The sequence below is a fragment of the Periplaneta americana genome, chromosome 8 (genome assembly GCF_040183065.1).
Source record: "Periplaneta americana isolate PAMFEO1 chromosome 8, P.americana_PAMFEO1_priV1, whole genome shotgun sequence".
Lineage (NCBI taxonomy): Eukaryota > Metazoa > Arthropoda > Insecta > Blattodea > Blattidae > Periplaneta > Periplaneta americana.
In genome coordinates this window covers 9,266,398-9,284,264 of record NC_091124.1, presented here as the reverse complement: position 1 = coordinate 9,284,264, position 17,867 = coordinate 9,266,398, and the positions used below count along the sequence as shown (strand labels likewise).

General features: G+C 33.7%; 1 protein-coding gene across 12 annotated transcripts in view; it reads left to right on the top strand.

Moving 5' to 3' along the window:
- The window catches only part of Mef2 (myocyte enhancer factor 2), a 409,979-nt gene that overhangs the window by 383,991 nt on the left and 8,121 nt on the right, over positions 1 to 17,867 (top strand). For all 12 annotated transcript variants that reach the window (XM_069832390.1, XM_069832385.1, XM_069832381.1 and 9 more), the window contains 4 exons: positions 5,362 to 5,520; positions 12,621 to 12,765; positions 13,125 to 13,339; positions 14,886 to 15,076. In XM_069832390.1, coding sequence (XP_069688491.1) covers positions 5,362 to 5,520; positions 12,621 to 12,765; positions 13,125 to 13,339; positions 14,886 to 15,076 — 710 coding nt within the window. The remainder of the gene's footprint in view (positions 1 to 5,361; positions 5,521 to 12,620; positions 12,766 to 13,124; positions 13,340 to 14,885; positions 15,077 to 17,867) is intronic.

Below are 17,867 nucleotides of genomic sequence, written 5' to 3'. Positions count from 1 at the left end.
CTCAGTTAATTTAAGAGTGCAGTGTATTACGATAATAAATGATTGAAAGAATTTTAGTTTTGTCCTTTAAATGTGCAGAAATTTAATCTGAACAAATATAATATTTCAAAATTCCTTTGTAGAACGAAAAGTTATATTTGTTCGGATCAAAATTCTGCACACTTAAAGGACAAAACTAAAATTCTTACAATAAATTATTATCATAATATATTGCTCTCTTAAATTGACTGAGTATATTCGGAATTAAATCAATAGCTTTCCCAAAACATGCAATGAAATGGAAAAGGAAGCAAAAACGAGCAAAATATTATTAAACTTTTTTGTTTGCAATATCTCAAAGAATAACCTCCTGAAATTAATGACACGATTCACTCTGTATATTGCCAAAAATAGAATAAAAGTTTAAATAAATAAATAAATAAACACAAACTAACAGTTAAACAAAAATTTATATAGCCAGTGTTTATTTTTTAATAATACAATTCTCGTTTCGTTCTTTCTTGTACTTCTGTTATAGATTATACTAAAATTTAATAGACAGTAGAAATGTGTAAGGACAAACGAATGTATTCCGAGAAAACCTACCATAACAGTTTTTGTTCATCCCAAATTCTGTTTGCCTCTCTCAGATTTAGAGCTGGTCTGTGACATGAAGAGTTTTGTGTTCCTAACGGTTCAGCATTACAGTATATAAAATTATTTCATCTTATAGTTTGTCCTTCTGCTCAGATTATTCTTACCAATAATAAAAAAAATTCACAATGTATCCTGAGACGAAGATTCCCTCCAGAAGTTTAAGGTGCATACAAGCTAATTTATTTTAATATTAAGGTACTTGTAATAAGTTTAACTTCGAAACACTGAATTAAAAATAACGAATCCTATATTTTCAGTTATGTATAGATCAGTCTAAACAATATTAACTATTGGCTCTTTTCTTGCGTGTTATACATGTTTAACTTAATTTTTTTAAGTTTAAAGCTAGTAATGAAATAGTCTACCGTCAGTAATGCATGGTGTATATATAGATGATGACTAGTATGAAGATGATGATGGATGATGATGATTGCTTAAATAGACGTACAAATCATAGTCATTGAAAAAATATCCTGTGACATCTTATTAACTTACCTAATAATTCCATTGTTTCATTTTTCTCCCTGAGGAATATGGTTTGATACATTAAGATAAATATGAATCATATGTGGAGACAAAGAGGAAGGCAGAAAATAGGAAAGATATGAGAAAGCTGGGTTTGCAGTGAAAGACCTGCCCTTGGGCAGAACACTATGAATTAATTCATTCATTTATTTTATTCCATAAATCTTACATGAGCAATGAAGCTTTAAGATGTGGAACAAGTCAAAATTTTACAATATTACAATTAACAATTTTTACACATTTTTATAGTTTTACAATTTAGTAATTTTCTACAATTTTTACAATTTTGTGCAATTTTTTTACAATATTTTGGCGAGATGTAGTGAGATGAGATGAGGTCCGAGGATTCACCAAAATATTACCCAGCATTTGCCTTTTGGTTGGGGAAAAACCTCGGAAAACCCCAACCAGGTAATCAAATCAAAGGGGTTGATGCCAAGGACTCGCCATAGACCATCTGGCTTCAGTCCCACGGCTGTGGAAAACCTCATGAATGAATGAATGAATCATCACAGCTCACTGTACCACGTAAAGATGTATCCAATATAAACACGATAGTAGCAATTCTGTGTGTTCAGGTAGTCTTATTTTTGTGCAGATGAAATTTTGTTCTCCAGATGAACACACAAGTTAAATATAAAGTGGGTGTACAAAAATCAAAAGAATACTAGTATTTGATGTGTTTTGTGTAGAAAATTATTTTCAATAGGGATCCGAAGTTTAATTTTCATTTATCTCCATACTCAATTTTAATTACTTATCCCCCTCTACCCTAACAACACAGAATTTTTCTTTCCCTGCTCATGTTCAGAAACTTACCAATTTGCATTTGTAAACTCACAACGAATAGTTACATTAAATGAAATCGTATTCAGTTTCCATAATGACCTGGTCATTACTCTTGCCATTGCATAATTTGCATTGCACCTGCAATTAATTTTTAATCCCATCATTTAGCCAATATGACTGATTGTGTATTAAATGCTCTTCATTGGTTGATTATGACACTACCAATAGGTACATGCCTTTCATAATTATACCGTATTTCGTGAGAGCTTAGACCTAAACAAAACAACTACAGAATCATGTATTGTAACCATTTTAGTCTGCTTTGCTACCATTGGCTGAAAAGGAATATTGGACTTCAGTGCTCTGCCAAATCAGAACATGTGCACTGTTTGTTACTGCTTGAAATTACTTCACAGATACGGCATAAAAATGTAAAATAATATTTTTATTGACGTTAATTGAATGGGTTATTTGTGAAAGGGCCTAAGTCATTATTTTGTGACAATGAATTTATAATGTAATAACTGCTCTTTGGGTGTAGATACATCGATATAGATATGAAGAGGACTAAGTTTCACACTCTAAATGCTTTGTAGAATTTATGATACAATTTTTATTTCAACCTTAATTTCAAAATTTCGGCTTATAAGCAGTTTTTCTTTAATTGCTAACAATTTAGTATTCAAGACTTAGGCCCTTTCATAAATAACCCATTCAATTATTGTCATTTGTATATAATAGGTTGCACACTGCTGATGTTAGGTTCTCCAACGCAGTTTGAGCTATCCATTGATATTTATTTCCAGCTGCTCCACTATTTTCTCTTACACATAGTCCCTACAGGTTGTTCAGTAATTGCTACAACTTCTCGTCTATTGTGATGAGATCGTAGAAAGTCCCTCCACTTTTGGAGTTTTTTTTTTTTATGAATTGATTTTTCCCTTAACATAAAGACATAGAGTATTTTAAAAGTCTTGTTATTTGTTGCAACGCAGTCTTTAACTGAAGTGATTTTAGCAACTTGTACACTGTCAGGTGACAGAAAGGCTGCAAGTCTGCACCATCACTTATGGCTTTCACAATTTTGTGAACAGTCACTAATTCGTTGTGGAGAAGATCTCATGAACTTTGATCTTTATTAATGGTTTTGTGGCCGCCACGATGGTCTAGTGGCTAGAGCACTGGACTTATAATCCCATGGACCCAGGTTCAATCCCCTGCATTTATAACTTGTGGTTGGACGAGTTGTGATCAAGTAACAAGTGAGTTTTTTTCTGATAGCTCTGGTTCCCTTGTGACGTTCCAATTAATTTCCATTATCATCTCATTTCATCACGGTTGTAGTGTAGACCAGCCTCCTATGCCACACCCTGGGCAACGACTGTGTCAAATTGGTCTGTGCAACTTGCTTCATATGGGTGAATGACGAACAGTCAAGTACCCGCCATTAGTTAAAAATAATAATAATAATGGTTTAATACAACACCCAATTTACTAATTACATTAACATTTTCTTGGTCTTCTATATAGTAAAACCCTATCATGTTTTACGAAATTCACGGGAAACATCAAACACACTAGTTTTTCTAAGGCATGTTGACTTGGCGACAAGATTGATACATTCTTTTACTGATATGTAAGTAAACACATCCCACATTATTATTTTTTTACCATCTTGTATGAGTTTTCCTCTTGTACGTCGTAATCTGTGGTTTCAGTGAAAAGGTGAAAGGGATTGTATTGTATTGTATTGTATTTATTAACATTCCATGGTATTCATACATTGCTTTACAGCTAGAATATGGAACAAGTCAAAAAACTTAATACTATTATAAAGTCTTAATTTATAGTCACAGTCTAGATTAAATATATACAGACGAGATTTACAATATAGTCTACTAGTACAACACAAAGTTTTAGTATCAATTTCATGAAGTGTTATTGAATGTCATGAATTCACTTACAGAATAGAAGGCGTGAGAAATTAGGTACTTCTTTAATTTGGCCCTAAATAATTTTATGTTTTGAATTTCATTTTTTATATCGATAGGGAGGCTATTAAAAATGTTTACTGCCATATAACACACTCCTTTTTGATAGCACGATAGACTTGCTGATGGAGTATGAAAGTCATTTTTTTGACGTGTATTTATGCTATGAACTGTTGAATTAGTTACAAAGTTTTCACGATTACATACGAGGAAGATTATTAATGAAAAGATATACTGACAAGCCATGGGCATTATTTGTAGTTTTTTTAAAACAGTCCTACACGATTCCCTAGATTTGGCACCTACTATTACTCTTTTTTGTAATAGAAATATATTGTTAATATCTGTGGAATTTCCCCAGAATATTATTCCAAAACTCATTACCGAGTGGAAGTATGCAAAGTATATTGTTTTTAAGGTACTGATATTTACTATCTTTTGCATAGATCTAATAGCAAAACGAGCTGAATTTAGTTTGGGGGTAATTTCTTTAATATGATTTTTCCAATTTAACACATTATCGATTTTTAAGCCAAGAAATTTGGTTGTTGTTGTTTCTAATAGGGATCTATTATTAATTATTGCGCTAGAAATTTGCGACGTTGAATTTGGACAGGATTTAAATGGAATTATGTTAGTTTTGTTACAGTTTAATACCAATTTATTGACTGAGAACCAGTCACATATTTTGAAGAGAATTTCCTCTGTTGAAGATTGGAATGTGTTGGAGTTATTGGCTGTAATTACTATACTTGTATCATCTGCAAATAATATGGGATGACCTACATCTTTTATTAGGGGGGCAAGATCATTTATAAACACTAGAAAAAGTAGGGGACCTAATATTGATCCTTGATCGGTTATAGGAATTATTATTATTATTATTATTATTATTATTATTATTATTATTATTATTATTATTATTATTATTATTATTATTATTATTAATGCATAGACGCCTGATGGAAACTCCATTCTTTGCTAAGATTGAACCATTTAATTACTACATACATCTGAATGCACTGCACAATGTGCAGGGTTTTGGCATGCCTGGACAATAAGTAGCTAGTGGGCGATGTATGCAATGGAAGGGAAAAGGAACTGGCCATCCTACCCCATTATCTTCTGGCCTAGTTGCCTCATAAGTGGTGCCTTCTTGGTATCACTTGTGAGATTCAGACCTGTCTTCGGACAGTTGACCAAACAAAAACATAATGTTAAATAAATTAATAACCAATCTCTGAAGCATCATCACCAGCAATGAAAAATGCACATACTACTCCCTTTCTGAATAAATTCATGTGATTTATTTCCTTTGTATCTTTTCAGTCATGGTTGGATTGTTGTAATTTATTCTCTTTCTTATAATACATGTGTCTGTAATTATAGGAATTATTACTAATTTCTGTTTTCTTCACAGGCTTTAAATAAAAAGGAACATAAAAATGGAACTTGTAGCCCTGATAGCCCAGAGCCGGATACAGACTACCAGCTCACTCCACGTACAGAAGCAAAGTACAGCAAGATAGATGAGGAATTCCAGATGATGATGCAGAGGAATCAACTTAATGGAAGCAGGGTATGTGTCTCCAACAGTGATGGTGCTCGAATTTCTTTTGTGGGAGGAAAGGGATATCTGTAAGCAGGACTCAGTCAAGATAAGCAATCCTCCTTTCACTCTCTCCTCCCATACCATTGAAAATGTTATAGGAGTATATTATTAGTCATCATCATCATCCTTCACGAATTAGGCCTCTGTAGACCTGTTTCGGCCCCATCTAGCAGTCTTCTTAAAGGTCTTCCTGGTCGACGATGTCCTCTAGGTTTATATTGCATCATAATTTTTGGGATTCTTGAATTTTCCATTCTTCTTACATGATCTGGCCAATTGAATTTGTATCCGCTGATTTTTTCTTCTACTGACTCTACTTCTAATTGTTCTAAAATTTCTTCATTCCTTTTTCGGTCTAAAAGAGTATATCCTGCTGTCCTCCTCAAAAATTTCATTTCCGTTGCTTTGATTCTGTTCATGTCTTTTTTCTTTAATGACCAAATCTCGCTTCCGTATAAAAGGGTGGGTAATGCTAATGTATTATATATTTTTATTCTTCAAGATTTTTGTACTAATTTAGCTTTTAATGCATTGTTTATTATTCCTAGAATTTGTGTAAATTTGGTAATTTTCTTGTTCACATCTTTTTCATTTTGATAAGATATTTCACAACCCAGATAATTGAAATTTTGCACTTGTTCGAGGCATTGGTTATTGTGTATTATCTTACTTCTGACTGGGTCTTGTCCTAAAAATGCCATTACTTTTGATTTTTGTGCTGAAATTTCCATCCCAAAATCTTTTAATATTTTATTTAATGCATACAATCCTCTTTGTAAATTATCCTCTGAATTGGAAATTATGACTTGATCATCGGCATAGAGTAAGGTATTTAATGTTAGAGCACTGGTTATTTTGATTCCTAATGTGTAGATTTGGTTCCATTTTAAAATAATTTCATTTATATAAATATTAAATAAAGTTGGTGATAGTGGACAACCTTGTCGAACTCCATTATTAACTAATTTTCTTTCGGATATACAGTTATTTATTTTGACACTTATTTTGCTGTCTGTGTAGATTTCTACTATATTTTGCAATAGCAAATTTGGAATATTTTTTTCTTGTAATATGTCGAATAAAAGGTCTCTTCGGACTTTATCAAACGCTTTCACAAAATCAATAAAAGCTATATGTATATTATTAGTAGTTAAGGAAAATGTTATATTTAAATGGTGATAAAAAAATTGGATTGAATCTTAAAATAAATGAGCCACAGAAATATTTCCAGCGCTTAAATTTGTATATTTTTTCAAATTTGTATGTTCCGCTTGTGGCCCAAGACACTTCAGTGTCAGTGTTCATCAAAACTTGTGATTCGAATTGCAGTGACTAAGAATCTCACTGTTTGCCTCAGTTGTCTTGGTGTGGTGCAGTCAGGAACTGATAATATGTGCTCTTATTTTCTTTGGTTTTAGTTGTATTGGACTGATACATTTTCATAGCAGTTAATTTATATAATTAAAAAAATTGTATATTTAAATATTTTCTGGCCCACGTTTAGGTTGACCAGACAAAGAAGTCTGTTGCTGCATATACAGTAACCTAAATATAATTAGGGAGCGGATTTTTATGTGCTAAAAAGTACGAAAATATTTGCTAAAAATAAAAAAATATATATTTTTTTTAAGTATGACAAAATACCTTACTTAGCTTGGAAAAAAAATGTTACTAGGTACTCACCAACCACACTTGAGTGCTAGTAGTTGGCCGAGAATTGCAGTGAACAACAAAGGTCATCTCCAAATTCTCCATCACAAATGCATGCCGATTATCTCTGAACAACGACTTATACTGTGAAAACGATTATTCCACATCACAGGACGTCAGACGTGCATATTTAAAGAGAAGAATGTCACAAACACATACACCGTCAATTTCACCTACAGACAAATCCTCCAATACTTGAGCAACTTTACACATTTTTTTATATCCACTGTTTTTCCCAAACACATTCTGGAATTTGTCCCTTAGTATTTGTACTTCTGAACCTGGTAGCGAGTCTAGTTTAATTTCCACGGCACGCACCTCCCTGTTTCAGACAACAGGTTTTTGGATGATTCCGGTTTTTCTATGGTGTCACACAAAAAGCTTAAATTTGCTAATAGGAAAGCCAAATCTTTTTTTAAATAACCATCTTTCAGTATATCTTGAAGGATATCGATTGACGAAGCCCGATAACAGGGAATCACAACAAGATATATTGCCTTACTTGATAGACATGAGCAAGAGCGAGAGATTTGTTTAAATTAAATAATGTTCATACCCAGCTCTTATCTGTTGTGTTTTACAAACAAAGCGTGGAATGAAATCATCTTCAGCAACAATAAACATTCCTAATTATGTGTTGCAAGATCTCTCCTCCTTGTCCATGTTAATTTATTCTCTAATAATAACATTGATATGCTGCCTAGCAGTTCTCAGAACTTGATGCGATACTATTACAAAAATGGATCACAGATACTAGAGTTGGGTCGATTCGTGAACGAATCGTTCATTCGAACGACTAATAATAAAGAATCGTAAGAATCGATTCGTGGTATCAACGAATCGTCGTTCAAAAGAATCGTAACGAATCGTCGTTCAAACGAATCGTAACGAATCGTCATTCAAAAGAATATGAAGGAATCGGCATGGTATCGTAACCCACGATTCTATTCGTTGTTTGATGTAACCTGTCAACGGACATTTCCGAACCGTGTCGAATGCTCCCGAGCGAGAGTGAAATCAAAATATGTACTGCATTTGTTAAGTATGGAAAATAATGAACACAAACCTGAAATTTGCATAGTTAAATAGAGATGTAATGCAAAAAATGTACTTCATAATAAGGTTCAGTTGATAAATTATAATTTAGAGACATTATCTTGGGTAATTTTGTAGACTAATGGAGTCCATACTGAATGGTTCCAGCCAATGAGAAAGAGACAATCCAATGTCTCGCCTCTTATGCCATCTATGAGAGAGATGTAGAACGTTTTTGTTCTGCGCGTGGTTTGCAAAGGAAAGTGTCTTGCGACGATTCAAAAGAATAGTTGGAATCGCAGACTGGGAAGAATCTTGAAGTCGTTGACGATTCAAAAGAATAGTTGGAATCGCAGACTGAGAAGAATCGTGAACGAATCGTTAGAATCGATTCGTAATGTGTGTTTGAATCATTGGAATCGACTTCTGAAAAAGAATCGTGTTGCCCAACTCTAACAGATACACCACACAGCGCTTAGAAACAAGAAGCAACCGAGAATTCTTAAAAAAAGATAACGTACTTCTGAGTGATATAATTGATTTAGTTGTAAAATATTTGAAAGTTCTTGTAAAAAAATTATTTAAGTAAAAAACTCCAAGATTTATGTGTTTATGATAGATTTCCTGAAAATATGTATTTACATAACTTTTGTGAAAATAAGTGTTTTTATGTGAAATAAAATTCGGGTTTTAAACTTGAAACTTCATGTTCGGAATTTTTAACTTTGTTAATTGTGTTTTATCATACGCATAAAGAATATTTAATTACATAGGAATCCGCTCCTTAAATAAAAATAGAGACTGAAGATTAAATATGCATATTTATTTTTGTAGTTTATGACATTTATTAATGTCATTTATTAATGTCGATAGGCATCATTGTTGTGGTAACTAACACCAGAAATGCATCTGTGGGAGATTACTGCACGAGTTGATAACAATGATATAATGATGGAGAAACTGTAATATGGTTGTTACATGATAAAAAGCCATTTGTCACTTTGTAATTAATGCATATCAGCAGAATGAGAACTGAACATCCAAGTATTTGGTGAGTAAGTAAATTCCAGATCTTACTGCTTAATGCTGCTTCTCCCCTTGAAAGTATATCAGATTAGGTTTATACTGTCACTGTGCCCAACCAACACCACGTACTATCTACCATTACAACATTGAGCAAGTATGAGAACATTGATGGGCCAGAATTTATTATATTATTATTATTATTATTATTATTATTATTATTATTATTATTATCATCCCCCCTCCCAGTGCATATTGAACTAGTGATATTGAAGGAGTTTCTGTGGTTTCTCCACGTTAGATTGGTTAGATTATATTCTGTTAGGGCAGCCTTGGTAGTGTACTTGGTATAGCGCTGGCTTTCTATGCCCGAGGTTGCGATCCCGGGCCAGGTCGATGGCACTGAAGTGTGTTTAAATGCGACAGGCTCATGTCATTAGATTTACTAGCATGTGAAAGAACTTCTGTAGGACAAAATTCCGGCACACCGGCGACGCCGATATAATCTCTGCAGTTGCGAGCGTCATTAAATAAACCATAATTTAAATTTTTTATTCGGTTAGTGTAGATTAGAGCTTTTCTTAGTTCAAATCGAACTCCCAAAAATATTTTAAAGTGGTTCATTAATTGTGTTTCTCGACATCTGCTTTTTATGGTCTGTAACCAGATGGTGCTTGGTGTTAGTTTGCAATAGTGGCAATGTCTCCTTACTCATATAAAGCTATTCGATTAAATTTATGTAATATTCAGTGATATTAATAGGTAGTACATAAGTTGCGAAGTCTGTTGTGAAAATACTGTTAGCATGTCACATTTGACGGAATTTCTTCTCTGGCTGTAAAATTTGCATATGTTGAATATTTCGATTTTTTCATTGCAATCATGTTTATGCCATTTTGGTATGAGTATGACAGTTTCTACACTAGCAGTATTCTGCCCAGAGTCAGGTCTATCTTAGGATGGGAAAATTGGACTTACGTTAGCATTTTGTATTAAGGAATATATATTGCCGAGCAAGATTAATAAATACGTAATATTAATAAAGGATTATATTGAAATAAACATTTCATTTAATATATTCTTGCCTTATAATGATAAATTACCAAATTTGTAAATAAAGGGATCTTAAAGATCTGAAATAATTTACAAACAATGACTCTAAAATGTACCAAATGTTATTTAGTTATTAATTTCAAAATATGTTACATAAGGCAGCTTATTTTCAGATAAATGAACTTCGTTTATGTTCATGATGATGACATTTTTTTAGTGTAAATATTTATCAATTTAACAGTTGTGCTTTCTGACTTTGAAAACTTTCAGAATTGTTCTGCATATTGCAGAAAGTGGATAGATTAATGGTAGACTGATTTTAAACTCTGTTAGTTATATTTGCAGATAGGTGCAGCTGTATTTATACTGGTATTTGTATCGAGCATTTTTATACTGTCGAAATCTTAATTCTTCATTTTTTTATTTTAAACTTTCTTTTATCTCTTTTTCATTTATTTCAGTTAGGGATTAGAAAGCAATTGGGATTAATTCACATTATGTTAGAACTTCTTTTGCAAAATTATGCTGAATATTGTAGTTAAAAATTCAGAAGAAGTGATGAAGTTGTGTAAAAAAAGTAGGGTAAGTAGGGTGAACAGCAAGAAATGAAGAAATTACCTAAAAGTCCAAAGTGATTTAAAAAATATAAAAATTTTTCATCGAAAGTACCATAATCAGGATTTATAAATTACTTACAAGGGGACTATTAATAAGCTCATATCGAAATCTCCCCTCAAACTGGGAGCATAGTTGAATCTTCACGACAGATAGTTAAATATAAAAATTAACTGCCCATAGTAACTCTAAGGATGCGAAAACTTACTTGGAATGCTGTATTAAAAACAATGGTGAGTACTTGGAGAGAGTAGTAGAGTGGCCATTCTCCCTGAAACATTACCCTGTCACGTGAATGCAAAGCAAGGTTATGGACTCAACATACTGCACCAGCAGATTTAATAATATACTCAAAACTGTGGAATACTTGGTTGTTTAGTAATAATTAGGGGCGAATATTGATGACCTAAAAATCTACTTAAAATTATCATTAAAATGCCCTTAAATGAATGGAAGAATGACATAAAATTAAAAGAAAATGGCATTTAATTATTATTCAAAGTACTCACACCACAACTTAAAAATTAGTCACCTTGTTTCAATGTCTTCCCTGGAAATCTCGAAGAGAAGAGGCAACTTCTTGGAATTTGGCTAAGATAAAGGAAAAGAGCATGGAACAAAATGAAGGTTTTAAGGAAAAACTACCGGTATAGATTTTAATGAAAGTTTACAATGTGTTTCAATCAGGGGTGGTCCATGTCAGTGCCTTCATTCTCCTTCTCCTTCTGCTCTTCACTTTTGTCACCAGATCTTCCAGATGAGGGAGTGTGAATGACAAAACAAATTGTGGACGCAGCGTGCATTCTTGCAATCTTTGTGTTAAAAATGTACATCCCTTCCAAATCATATTGAGGACACAACGTCCTGTAGAGGACACTGAAAGTTTCCCCCCTTTCCAAACATAAATTCTAAAGATACCCTCATACTGACAAAATAACAGTAGTGGTCAAAGCCCTCGCTTATACTAAGCTGTTGTCAAGCATTTTATATTACTTCCATTGTGTGAAGTGAAGCCTTCAATGGAATGAGAGATGGACTTTAGAATTTGTTCCAAACTATAAAACTCAAACTTCACTGTTATTCACTTATTCAGTAGGTAATTACTACTGACCTATTTGCTTAGAAAAAGATTTAACAGACCTATCAGTAAAGAAGAAATTAAAATGCATTCCAAATATCTAAAAGTTCTTCAAAGTATTAAAAATTCCGAAAAAAAAAATATAAAAATGACCTACTAGTTAAAAAATGTCAAAAAATGCAATATAAGAAATTATTTTTACGTTGATATTAACATAGAAAGAATTTCTGTATTAATAGGCATCGTCCTAATGTGAAAAATAACATGATGACTTTTCATCAACATCCGCCCCCTAGTAATAATTTATTGAATCTCCAATTTTACAAGCTAACAGTCAATATGAGCATCTGATTTTTGTGTTTTCAATCTGCTATGGAGATCTGTGTATACAGTTCATGAGGTTTCGATGACCGGCAATGTTCGAATCATACAAATAAGCCTGTTGTGAGCTCATAAGATAATTTTTAATTCACAGGTCATGTGTAATGGAATATATTGTAAGCGCATAAAGTTTCTGGCATATAGTTCATACTGTATATTGAATGTTTTTCAGGTTGGAATGAATCAAGGAAACTACTCCCTTCCGGTGACAGTGCCAGTAAACAGCAGTTATGGGGACTCCTCCATGCTGCAGACCAGTCCCCAGATGCCTCACACTAGCGTCAGCCCGCGGCCTTCCTCTTCAGAGACGGACACAGGTGAGTAACAAGATCTGTTGTCTAACACAAGCTAAGTCGTCGTATTTGAATGTGGGAAAAGAGAGCTGCTGTAACTTTTAATCCAAAATATTTCGAGCTATATGACAGTGAGGCGAATTACTGATTGTAACTCACAGAAAAGTCCTTAATAATGGGTTTAGTCACTTTGGTGTAGTGCAGAAGGAATTTCCTATAAACTAGATTGTTGGCCAATTCAAGAGAACCCTAAACGAATATTTAAAAATCAAAGAAGGAATTAAAATCACACATATACACACAAATGTATTTTATAATAAAGTTATAATTTTGTGTGTTTGTAGTTTTACATTTTGAAGGTGTTAATTTTGTTTTGTATGCAGTGTATCCGTCCGGTGGGATGTTGGAGATGAGTAACGGCTACCCCAATTCATCATCACCTCTTGGAGGCTCTCCCTCTCCTGGACCTGGCCCCAGTCCAGTAATGTCCAGCAAGAACCTCCAACATACCAAACAGCACTCTCCAGGCGCTGGGAGAGCCAATCTCAGAGTGGTGATACCCACACCTCAGGGTCATGGTAGCCTCACTACTGATGAAGTAAGTCCAAACCTCATTTCCATGAAGCAACTGTAGTACGATTGTCTAATTCTGGAAATAAATCTTAATAAAATAAAATACTTGTATACATGTACCACTACTACCTTCACTTATTATATGCAGTAACACAGACTGAATTAAAAGAGCTTGAGGCACAGTGCAGTACAGATTTGGGTGTACTGCATTCAAATAAAAATTATAGAAACATGAATGATGTATTTCATCATCATCATCTTCACGTTATAGGCCTGATGGCCTGTTCCAGTTCTTCATTCCACCGCCTTCTTGGTCTTCCTTGTGATCTTCTGCCTTTGGGTATATAACTCCAAACTCTTTTGGGCACTCGACTCTCTTCCATCCTATCCAAATATTGTGTCTGTTTTGTCCTGTATGTTTTAATTTGATCAGCAGAAGTATAGTTTGCAATTCCATATGTATATTTATATTTCTCATATTATATGATCTCTTAATGTGTATCCTTTTACTGCTTTTAAAAATTTCATCTCGGATGCATTCAATCTGCTTTTTTCTCTCTTGTTTAAAACCCAACTTTTGCTCCCATATAAAAGTGTCAATACTGCCTTTGTTTTATAAAACTTTAACTGTGTGTCAATTCTAGTTTTGTTGCTCAGTGTTCTTCTGAGTTGATTGTACCATACTTACACACCTGTGGAGTAACGGTCAGCGCGTCTGGCTGTGAAACCAGGTGGCCCGGGTTCGAATCCCAGTCGGGGCAAGTTACCTGGTTGAGGTTTTTTCCGGGGTTTTCCCTCAACCCAATACGAGCAAATGCTGGGTAACTTTCGGTGTTGGACCCCGGACTCATTTCACCAGCATTATCACCTTCATATCATTCAGACGCTAAATAACCTAGATGTTGATACAGCGTCGTAAAATAACCCAATAAAAAAAAATATTCTGAAAACGCGAGATTTTAATTTGCACGTCTTTATCATAATCATATGACACATGATTTCCTAAATAATTAAAATGAGAGACTTGTTTCAGTATTATATTATCAACCACAATTTTGGATCTAAGAAGGCCATGACCTGAGTTTTGTCTGTTGAGGTTTTAAAGTTATATTTTTTTTATATTTCGTTAAGTTTATGTATGTTCACTTTCTGTCTCGGCAATAACAGCCCGATCATCAGCATATAAAATTGTATTCACAGAACAATTTCTCGTGGTTTTTATTCCTCTGGATGCTTGCTGACTTCATTCTGAAAGTATCTCATCTAAATAAATTTTAAATAATGTTGTTGACAAAACACAGCCCTGCCTTATCCCTGATTTGTAACAATGTATTCTCTTCCAATTTTATATCCAGTACCTATCTATACAGATAAAAGTACCATTACAAAGACTTTTATGGCATGGATGACTTCTATTTATTAAAGCGCGCTCTTTCCTGAACTCATTTTGATTTTTGTTATTATGTTCTCTGCAATTGGGTTTATTCTTTTTGAAAGTATTCTTGCATTTCTTTATGTTATTCTTGTTTTCTTTCTTAATAGTGTCTAATATTACTTTTTGTTTTGTGTAGCCAAGTCGAAGCACATCTACATTAAACACTCCTGTGGTGGCGCTGCAAACTCCGTCCATACCTGGTTTGGGGGGCTACCCAGGTTCTCTATCTGCTTTCGGTGGGCAAGACTTCAGCGTGGGACCTGACATGGGACTTGGCACCTTAAGCTGGAGCACTCATCAGTTGCCCACATCATTAGCTCATTCTAGGTAACAGTTGTTACAGTATATCTACCAACTCTTTTAAGAGCAAAATAATGAAGTTCGCCTAGAACTACAAATTAGATTTTGCTTTACAGTTTTATTTGTAAGATGCGTTGTACTTTGCCCCTGTGAACGTGTTTCTTGAAGGTTAACAGTTTTAAATACATTAACATAGCTACTATGGCGTGAAAGACATTGTCAGTGTATGACACAGGTTCAAAAAGCATCAAGTTATAAACATCAAACAGAAATTAATAAACGAGTGAAAGGGAATGAATATGACGTGACTAAAAATGTGCAAGACTGTGGTATTTAGAAGAAAAGTGTATAAATATTAAAAGTGTACCTAAAAATAAGTAATCTTTGTGTTGTAAAGATAAAAATAACTTTCTGTTGAAAGTATCGTGTAAAATAATTCTTGCGTTTAATGGGTGAATGAACCATTAAACACACCATATCGTAAGAAGGAGCATGAACAGAAGAAGAAGAAGAAAAAGAAGATGATGATGCAGGAATAGGAATAGAAGGCGGAAAAGAAAATACAGTTTATCAAAATATTCTGTATCAGTGTGAAAAAAATTTACAACTTGGAAGTTTATAATCCTTAAGTTGAAAGTGTAATGGCCACACACAGCTGCAAGCTGTAGCATCTGTGTTCTCTATTCTGCCCGACAAGAGCTAGAGACATATTGAAAGACGTCTTCTATAGTCACGTCGCTGTTATTTCCACATGGCTCCGCCTCTTTCCTTACGTCCTAGTAAGAGTAGGTACATATAATCGTTCGCCATTTTAGTTCTTTCATTGCCAGTTGCGGTTAGCAGACGACGCTATTTTCCGCACCGTTAAACATTATCACTTTGTAGCACCTATGATAATCGCATTGTAAATTTTAGGTTTGATAGATAAATATCTAAGGAAAGCATAGAAAAAATTCGAAATCAAAATGTTTTTTTGGAAGGGAGAAAAAATCACTAACTTCGAAGTGTCATGTTCAAAATAGACATTGACACCTTCAAAAGTTTTTCTATTTTTAACTTTAGATGGGAGTCAAAGCGAGAGAAATGTTTAGAAAGAATTACTTTTAAAAGTGATTCCTATTCGAAATCTACAGGACCTCAGTTTGCAGAGTAACAACTTAGGTCTGTTAGAACTGTGGATTCTCGTAGAAAGGCCGGCCCTTCAGCGGGGCAAGTGGGGCCGTCACCCCAGGCCCCACACTTTGTGGGACTCGCTGCCGGAAAAAAATGCAATCTGTCGATTACGTTCTTGTTATAATGTTTAATGTGAGAAACTTAAAAATAAATAGCTAAGTGAATGTTGAGATAGCTTTTGTATACCTAACGAAATCAAGTGTTGACTATAATGTTAATGTATGTGGATCAAATGTTGCACTGTTTGTTGAAGGTTTAATTACCAGAGTATCCAGCTGCATGGCTCTAAGTCGATTGTTACCCTTGATTCTATTATTGTTATTATTATTATTATTATTTTTTTTTTTTATTTTAAACAAATACATCTAAAAGAGCGCGGAATTAAAATTTGTACTGTTGTAAATTCTCGTCTGCTTGCTGCAAACGGCAAGGAAAGAACGAAAATGGCGGACGATTATACCCAGTATCTATAGTATTAGGAAGTCCATAACGAAATCAAGAGCGAATGACAAGACGCACATGTTTAAATGTAGCCGATTTGGAACGTGATTGGCTGCCGGAAATACGAGCGACGGGACTACAATTCATGTAATCTGGAATTTGCGAAAAATATAAAGTCCAAACATGTGAATTTTCAGGAAAAAAAAAAAAAAAAGAAGATATATATGTGTGTGTTTGTGTGATTCAGGATACCGTGAAATCTCAGATAAAATTAATTCAGTTTTACTTATACTCTGTGGAAGATATTACATGTCAGTGTGAAGACAACCTCTTACTACAATGTAAAAGTTAATAGTCCTTTGAGATAAAATGTGTAATGTCTACACAAAACTGCGAACTAGCATTTTTATTTTTTACATTCTGCTCGAAAGAAGCCATGTAATTGCTGTATATGGAATTTGCCAGAAGTACCAAGTACAAACATATAAATTTTAAGAAAACAACAAATATTTGTGTGTGGACCAGAGCACAGTGAGAACTGAAATCAAATTAATTCAGCATTATTTAGGCTATGTTCTGTTTCCATTCTTATTCTGCAATATTGTTTAAATGCGAAGACTTGAGCCCTTTTTAAAATTGATCTTTATGGCGTAAGAAGTTCAGGTTATGATTCGGCCAATGAGTTGTTGACAATCCTTTTATCATGCTATGACCAGGTCACATACACGACACTTTAAATCCTCTACATTCTCAGATATTTGGAAGTTTTCAGTGAAGACTACCTTAAAAAGATGAATATTCAATATAACAATAGGAAAGATTGTAATATTTAGCAAGCAGAAAAGGGAAATTTGTTTCTTTATAGCTAGCAGTTGTAAGTACTAAATATTATGTCAACATTTGTTTCACTATATTAAGAACAACTCTATGAAAAAAATTAAGACTTGATACTTTTGCAAATTAAAAGAGACACTCATCACTATGGTTCGGATAAAGTAGCTGTGTCAGGATAGGCATCCTTGGTCTGTGCGTTTCATTTACAAACATTAACTGCTGAGAAGAGTGCTCCCTAACCCCTAGCTAAAACAGCTGCTTTCTCCGAACTGTACTCAACACTATTTTAAAGAATGCATGAATGTAGTACTTATGGCATCAGCTTCATCTTTATATTATAAAGAATCTTGTTTGATTTTGTGTTAAGTTT